Source organism: Phalaenopsis equestris, unplaced genomic scaffold, assembly GCF_001263595.1.
Source record: "Phalaenopsis equestris unplaced genomic scaffold, ASM126359v1 Scaffold001093, whole genome shotgun sequence".
In the NCBI taxonomy this organism is placed as follows: domain Eukaryota; kingdom Viridiplantae; phylum Streptophyta; class Magnoliopsida; order Asparagales; family Orchidaceae; genus Phalaenopsis; species Phalaenopsis equestris.
In genome coordinates, this window is record NW_018165532.1 from 25338 (window position 1) to 33961 (window position 8624).

Here is an 8624-nt window from a genome sequence, read left to right on the forward strand (position 1 = left end):
AGTAATATTGAAAACATAAACAACTAAAAGTTATTGCTTCCACATACTAGCTTTTGTTCAAGAACATATCATTTTCATCACATTGAAGGCACGTAAGAAACACGAATTGCATGTAATTTTGCAGTAACATCTTTCATGGAAGGCCTTTCTTTTGGAGATGAAACTGAGCAAGAGAGTCCTAATTTTATCAGGGAAAGCAAGCATTTGTTGGTGCTTTGGCAACTAAACCATCTTGGTTGTTCTCCACCCCCTTCAGTATCATCTCTCTGCTCTTTTGTGAACATTTTAAGATCTATTATGTAATTAATTCCAAGAGGCAATATCGTTTTAATGTGATTATGAAGAGTTAAGTTATCACTAAGGTCATCGGTAGGTCATCGGTAGGCCTTCTTCCAGCTTCTTCCAGTAAGCATCTCTAGTAATACTATTCCAAAACTATAAAAATCTGCAGATGGAGACAAGGGAGCTACTTCACCATACTCTGTAGATAAAATGTAAATATATGTTTTCAGAAATTATGTCCTTAAAATAACATAAATTTTGAGAAGAAAAGACATGATTAATTCTAAAATTGAGAAGAAGAATCATCACATCACCTGGGGCAATATAGCCAATAGTTCCTTTAATGCCACTTTGGTAGGAATAATCTTGACGAGATATATTCAAATTCTCATAAAACATTCTTGAAAGTCCAAAATCACCAACATGTGCAATAATGTTTTCGTCAAGTAGAATGTTACTTGGCTTTATGTCACAGTGAATGATTGGTGGTTCGCAGCTATGGTGAAGATACTCCAAAGCTTCTGCAACATCGATAGCAATACTTAATCTTTTTTCCAAAGAGAGAACATCATCTTCGTCAATCTCATGTTTTTGGTGTAGCCACGTGTCTAAGTTTCCATTTGACATGAATTCGAAGATCAAAGCTTTAAATTCATTGCCTTGAATATCAATGCTCGAGCAGGAACTTAGGACTCGTACAAGATTACGGTGTCGTATGCTTCTTAATGCATCACATTCATCTGTAAAACTCCTCAAAGCTCCACGAACCTCAAGGTTAAATACTTTAATAGCCACAATAACGTTATATTCTCTTAAGTTGCCTGCATAAACAGAGCCATATCTTCCACATCCTACTAGGTGCGTAGTGGAGAAAGCATTTGTAGCTTCAACTAATTTTGCATAGGAAATTTTTGGATATGGAGGGCTTAAAGATAAACCAGATGCATTTCTTAAATCATTTTTTCTTTTTCTTCTATAAAGCAAAGTATAGCACAACAAAAGGATGAATAACATAACTACAATGGTAAGAATAGGGAATAGAATTTTGATTAAATGATGAGATTTTGTTGACGATGATTTGGCAACACATTTTGGCAAATGAAGTGTTAGAATTCCACCGCATAGTTTTTCATTTCCGATGAGAGATATTTCTGAGGAATTTGAAAAGACACCTTCATATGGCACCTCACCTTCAAGATTATTGAATGATAGATTCAAGTTCATAAGAGATATAAAGTTTTGTAGAAATTGAGGAATAACACCTGATAAATTATTATGTGAAAGGTCTAGTATTTCAAGACTCGTCAAACTACTTAGTGAAATAGGGATGGGGCCTTGGAAGAAGTTGTATCCCATATTTAATTCACGCAATGATTGACAGCTTCCAAGTGTTTTTGGAATTTCTCCACTCAAATTATTATTAGAAAAATCAAGGTAGACGAGATTTATTAGAAGACCAACCTCTACTGGTAGAGTCCCAGTGAAAAAGTTATATGACAGATACAAAGCAAATGAAAAGGAAGGAATGAAAAAAATATCTCTCGGAATCCCTCCTGTTAGATTATTTTGACTGAGATCCAAATAAGAAAGATGCTGAAGATTTTTTAGGCTAGAAGGTATAGGGCCTGTTAATTGATTAGATCTTAAATCCAACTCGCTAAGGCCTGTGAGATTTTCTAAGGAGTAAGGAATAATTCCCGTAAGATCATTCCCATCAAAAAATAAAGCTTGTAGCCTTCCAAGCATTCCAATGGTCTCGGGTATAGGACCTTCGAGAAGGTTCAACTCCATACCTAAAGCAATTAGATTGGTGTACCTATCAAGTTCGAACGGGATTCTTCCTAAAATGTCATTAGCTCCTAATGTTATTTGTTGAAGCTTAATGGAGAGGTTGCCAAATGATTTCGGAAGCCTTCAACGAAGGTTATTATTTTCAAGTCCTAACATTTGTAAACCGGTGCAATTTGCTAATGAATCAAGAAATCTCCATTCCTTTGCATCACTTGCTTCAAGTTGGTTACTTCCCATAGCGAGGTTTTTAAGATTATGCATTTTCCCAAGGTCTGGTGGCACGACTCCAATGAAATTATTTCTGCTAATGTCCAAAAGGAGTAAGCTAGTCACATTTTGAAGAGCTTGATCAAGTGAGCCAAGGAAATTATTTATACCAATAAGAAAGGCTTGAAGGTTTGGAAAAGCTTGGGCAATATTGGCTGAAATGTAACCAGAGAAGTAATTATTTGTCACTGAAACGATGAGCAGCGATGATATGTTGTAGAATGAAGAAGGAATGTTACCTGAAAGTTTATTAACAGCCACATTAAAATGTTTCAACTTTTGAAGAACACCAATCTCTGGTGGGATGCCTCCCTCTAGATGGTTATATGAGGCATAAAAAGTTTCCAAGAAGGATAGATTGGTAAGTGAAGGTGGGATGGTGCCGATAATTTTGTTTTCATTGAGATTGAGGTATTTGAGTGGCAACATGGAGTTTATAACAAGAGGCATTTTTCCTGTGATCATATGGTTGCTATTAAGGTCCAGAACTTGGAGAACAGAGCTATGGTTAATCGTCAGAATAGCATGAATGTCTCCATCAAAGGAGTTAAAGCTCAAGTTAAGATTTTGTAGTCGTGGTAAGCAAGCTAGAATTGGAGGGATCTCACCATAGAGTTTGTTGTCGCTGAGATCAAGCCTTCTCAAGAAGGTGAGATTGAATATGGAAGGAGGAAGAGGGCCGACCAACCCGACAGAATGGAGATCCAAGGCCGTGACTCTGTAGCGGTGTTTGTAGCTGCACGTGACCCCTTCCCATGAGCAAAAGTGGTTGGTGGCATTCCATGAGCTTGCGAAAATGATGAAAGAATCCACATTGCTTTGCTTTAGAACTTGATTCTTGAACGCAACGAGTGATTCATAGTCTGTATGACTTCTTCCAATTGCTAACAATTGTTTGGAAGATAAACAAACAGAGAAGAGAATAATTAAGAGTCTGTTAACACTAATAATTTCCACCATTGAATAACTATGATAGATGCCAGGAAACTAAGGTTCTAACAGGAAAAAGATAGCTACTTCGCCCCCTCTGCCTTCTTTAATTTATAAAAAGAGGGAATAACTGCATACATAGTACTTGAAACACAATTAATTACAAAACGAGTGGAATTCCAGTCAACCACATAATTAATGCATTTGTGGAGTCACAAAATGTTAAGTTTCTTTCTTGGTCGTTTGAATGAAATGATGATGATCTACCTTCTTTTTTGTAATTTTTTATGAAGAAAAATTATTATCCTCGTTTTCTTTTCTTTTTTTTTGTGCTTTTTATATCTACCATTCCATATAATCTTTAGGTTGTTATTAATAATGATGGAAGACTAAATCTTTATTTATTGAAAAACAAATTCAAATTGTCTTAATATCTTATTTTTAATTTCCAAATACTTAATCAAATATTTTTTTTTGTATTTTTTTTAATGTTAACTCGGTAGCAATCTCAATTTAAGTGATCTGAGCATTTATTATGCAGTTCAGAGCACAGGAGGGCAATCTGATTAATTTTAGGCCAATCCGCACAGCAATCTCAAAATGTTGTGCACATTTCTTAGAGCACCGGTATAATGGAATTGCAAATTTTGTTCATTTGAAGGGTGTTAGTGCATATATTTTAGAATGTTTTAATGAATGATGAATATTTGGTCTTTACAGGTCTTTAGAGGTGCTTTCAAAGTTTGGGTGGTCTTAAATTAATGCATTTCTATTATTTATATTGACTGAGAAAGATATACGACGACGACTCAATCAACCAAAGATTTAGTGCAAATGACTAATGACTTCATGTCTCAGATGAGGTGACTGAGTTTTTGTTTTCATATCTATCATTCCATATAATTTTTAAATTTAACAAATATTATTAATCATGATGAACAATATAATATTTATAAGATAATTAAATTTCATCCATTTCTATGACATTTTGTTTATTAATCGAATATGTGAAAATTTTAAGAATGATCAAACACTATGTAAATACATTTTTAAAATTGCTGATCTTATTCATATGTTTGATCACCAATTAGAATCATCCAATGCATGCAAGAGATCATCAATAACTCCTGTGTTTTAAGTTCAAGAGAGTCAACCCAAAAAGAGCTTTGATGTATCATCTTCTACCGAGAGATCCAACCCAAAAAATATCCGGCGATCCTTTTCCGATGACTCTTTTCCGACGACTCTTTAGTCAACAGAGTCGATGTAGTCATGGAATTTGGAGTGAGTTTACTTCACTTCAAACTTACATGCATACCCCCCAATTCCTATATATCTACATATCTAACACCTAAATGTTTACTTTTCTTTACAATTATACCCCCCAAATTTTGGTATCACATATAAAATATAACAATTATAAATTTTAGAAATTGAAATACACCTTTTCAAGCATATGTAAAATGCCATATAAGTAAAAGTTGTTGTTCAGGTTTTAAATATGTAAATACACAGGATTTATGTGGTAAGTATGTAAATCATTCAAGATATTTGTTGCCTTCGAGCAGGTCTCTCATGGAATCTGCATTAATCATAATGTTTTTGAAAGGAAAGTGCTTTCGGTCTCAACCATATATTTCCAACAAATGACTCGACTTCAGTTCACATCTCTTAACCATATTCGAGCAAGTTGAATGTCCACTTGCATCTGCAGCTAATAAGGTTATGATATCGATGTTAATTGTTGCATAAAGAAGTTATCATAAAATTTAAAAAAACTCTTGTCTAAAATCTATGAATACTCAAATAAATTTTGTTTTCAATGAAATTTAGTTTCGTTTAAAAATTATTTTCAATTAAACTTTAATATAAAAATTATCTTAATGACACAAGCCTTACAACACCAATAAAATATTTTGCCAAATCAAGCTGACTTTTGTTTCGTGTTGGAAAACTTGCAGTAATTGAATGAAAGAGATAACATTTAATTTTGTCGGTTTAGGGTTGCTCGCAATTGCCTACAAACTCCGCTAGCAATTAAAATATCGCTAAGACCAAATTCTGCCAAGGAAAGCAAACACGGTTGATGTTTTGCTCTTTTGAGACCTATGTTGCTATTGATTTTATGTGAAAATGCTATTTTAACGTGTTTATATACTTTTAAGTTATAGTTAAAAATACTATCGGTAGGTCTTCTTCTAGTAAGTATTTCTAATAGTATTATTCCAAAACTCTAAACATCTGTAAAGGTAAACTGGCAAGCTCCTCCTCCATATTTTACAAATAAAATGATAATTTTTTTTAGATAATCATCACTTAAAATGGCTATAATACATTGAAAATGATGACAGAATTACATAATGTAAACTAGTGGATTCATCACACCATCTGAGGCAGCATATCCAATAGTTACTTTAATCTCATTTGTGTTGGAATAATTTCGAATTGATGAACTCAAAGGCTTAGAAAATATTCCTGATAGTCCAAATCTGATAGGTGAGCAACCATGTTATCGTCAAGTAGGACTATGTGGCTTTATATCACAATGAATGATTGATGCTTCACAACTATGATAAAAATACTCTAAAGCGTCTACAACATCGATCGATGATAATGTTCAATCTCTTTTCTAGAGAAAAAATATCATCTCCATTAGTCTCATATTCTTAGTTCGGCACAAATTCAAAAAAAGTGCTTTAAAATGTTTGCTTTTGTGATCAATGCTAGAGCATGAGGTTAGAACTCCGCGATGTTGTATGATTTTTAGAGCAACACATTCAGATGTCAAACTCTTAAAAGCTCCATGCAGTTCAAGGTTTTAAACTAAACCGTATCTTTCACATCCAACAAGAGACGAAGTAGAGAAACTATCTGTAGCTTTAGCTAGTTTAGCATATGAAATCCTTGAAAATGAAAATCTTAAGGAAGAATCTGATATATTTTTGCTTCAACCACTTTGCTTTTGCTTTCTATAGAGTAAATTGAAGCACAACAAAAGGAGTAATTGTGCGACTAATATTGGGGTTAAAATTTTTGATTAAATGATGTCATTTTTTTTATTGATGATGATCCGGGAACACATTTTTGCAAATGAAGCTTTGATATTTTTTCACATATTTTCTTATTTGCAATGAGATAGATTGCAAAAGAATTTACAAAGATGCCCTTGTATGACACCTCACCTTCAAGTTTATTAAATGATAGATTCAAGTTCTTTCGCCGGGCAAGGCTTTATAGAGTTTGAGGAATAGTCCAAGATAAATTAATATGTGAGAAGTCTAGTGTTCATAATTTTTCAAGTTTTCAAATAATTTCTCTCCATTCCTAATCCAAATAAATTTTTGTACCTGTTGAGTTCAAGGATTCTTTCAGAAATATAATTAGATCCTAGAGAGATTATTTGAAGTTCATAAGAGAGGTGTACAAAAATTCTACTTTGGTGCAATTAGTTAATGAATCAAGAATTCTCCACTCTTGCGTATCACTTGCTTCAAGCTTATTACAGTCAATATCAAGGACTTCCAAAATATGATGGCACCACTCCTGTGAAGTTAATTTCGCTAATGCACAATACACAAGGCTCGTAAAATTAGAACATATCCACAAGGAACGTGGAGAACTTCTTAAAGCAAACTTTGCGTGATAGACCAAGAGCATACATCCAAAACGTGATCAGATTGAAAATGCATTGGAACTTATCCACAAAGAAGATCTTACAAAAGAAACCCACAACCAGAGAGTCCAGTGTCAGTGTTTATTTTCAGGTCACGAGCAAGTCCCAAAGGAACGTATCCCTTTGGTCGATTGCATCTTGGGTGATGCCTAAAAATACACTTGATTAAAGGAATCATGCTTACATTTAAGTGACGACTAGTAAATGGTGTCATAAAGGATTGTTATCTTACAAGAGTATTTCAATGCTTTTAAAGCTCTCACTAAGCCACAAGACAGAGAATGAGTCTCTCACATCCTAAATGGATAACAGCTCATCGGCAATCAAGGTCTATGAAATAACCAGATCAACTCTTAGTTTCTACAATATGCTTCCAAGGCCTAATATTGTCATACGGGTAGAGGGTGAAAGACCATATCATATTAAAAATATCACAACCAATATCTTTTTCAAAGTGAAATACACCTTTTCTGGTATAAGTTTATAGCACAAAAATGCTAGCATGTGGAAGCATCAATATGTCATAACTATAACTATCAAGATTTGGGTATTAGATATGTAAATAATTAAGTATTTTGTGGCATGTATGTAAATTTCCCTATGTAAACGAAATTAATGATCTATCTAGTAAGAAAGGGAGGGAAAAAATCCATGCATTCCTTCATGAATTTGTAATAAAGAAAATTGTTTCTTCTTCAAGCAATTGAATTTATTTTAAACTCAAATTTTATTTCGCTCATTTCCCCAATGAATATCAAATAATTTGAGACTAAAAATTTTTAAACTATTCTGTTTTTAGTTTAGTTGAAAAATTGCCTTAAATTATTGCAATGAAATATCTAGGATATTATTTTTTTAAAAGTTATTTACAAATTATTATTATTATTAAAAGGAAAAAATATATATATTTTTTTTTTTGAAAATCCAAGTTCATTGTAGATATTTTTTTATAATAGTTGGAGGCAATATTTGAAAGTTTTTAATAAAAAGAAATTGCAAGACATTGATAAATCAAGCTAGTCTATCCACATGCATCTTCCAAGATATTTTTCATCACATATTGAAAGTAATATTGAAAACATAAACAACTAAAAGTTATTGCTTCCACATACTAGCTTTTCTTCAAGAACATATCATTTTCATCACATTGAAGGAACGTAAGAAACTCGAATTGCATGTAATTTTGCAGTAACATCTTTCATGGAAGGCCTTTCTTTTGGAGATGAAACTGAGCAAGCGAGACCTAATTTTATCAGGGAAAGCAAGCATTTGTTGGTGCTTTGGCAACTAAACCATCTTGGTTGTTCTCCACCCCCTTCACTATCATCTCTCCGCTCTTTTGCGAACATTTTAAGATCTACTATGTGATTAATTCCATGAGGAAATATCGTTTTAATGTAATTATGTAGACTTAAGTTATCACTAACGTCATCGGTAGGCCTTCTTCCAGTAAGCATCTCTAGTAATACTATTCCAAAACTATAAACATCTGCAGATGGAGACAAGGGAGCTACTTCACCATACTCTGTAGATAAAATGTAAATATAAGTTTTGGGAAAATATGTCCATAAAATAACATAAATTTTGGGAGGAAAAGACATGATTAATTCTAACATTGAGAAGAAGAATCATCACATCACCTGGGGCAATATAGCCAATAGTTCCTTTAATGCCACTTTGG

The 8624-nt window shown here is 33.2% G+C and overlaps 1 protein-coding gene across 1 annotated transcript in view; it reads right to left on the minus strand.

Moving 5' to 3' along the window:
* Positions 1 to 374: 374 nt before the first annotated feature.
* The window catches only part of LOC110033111, a 17899-nt gene continuing 9649 nt past the window's right edge, over positions 375 to 8624 (minus strand). Inside the window, exons 5-9 of the mRNA XM_020736981.1 lie at positions 8584 to 8618; positions 8090 to 8468; positions 2228 to 3307; positions 597 to 2194; positions 375 to 481 (exon numbers count right to left, since the gene is read on the minus strand). Of these exons, the coding sequence (XP_020592640.1) occupies positions 375 to 481; positions 597 to 2194; positions 2228 to 3307; positions 8090 to 8468; positions 8584 to 8618 (3199 nt within the window). The remainder of the gene's footprint in view (positions 482 to 596; positions 2195 to 2227; positions 3308 to 8089; positions 8469 to 8583; positions 8619 to 8624) is intronic.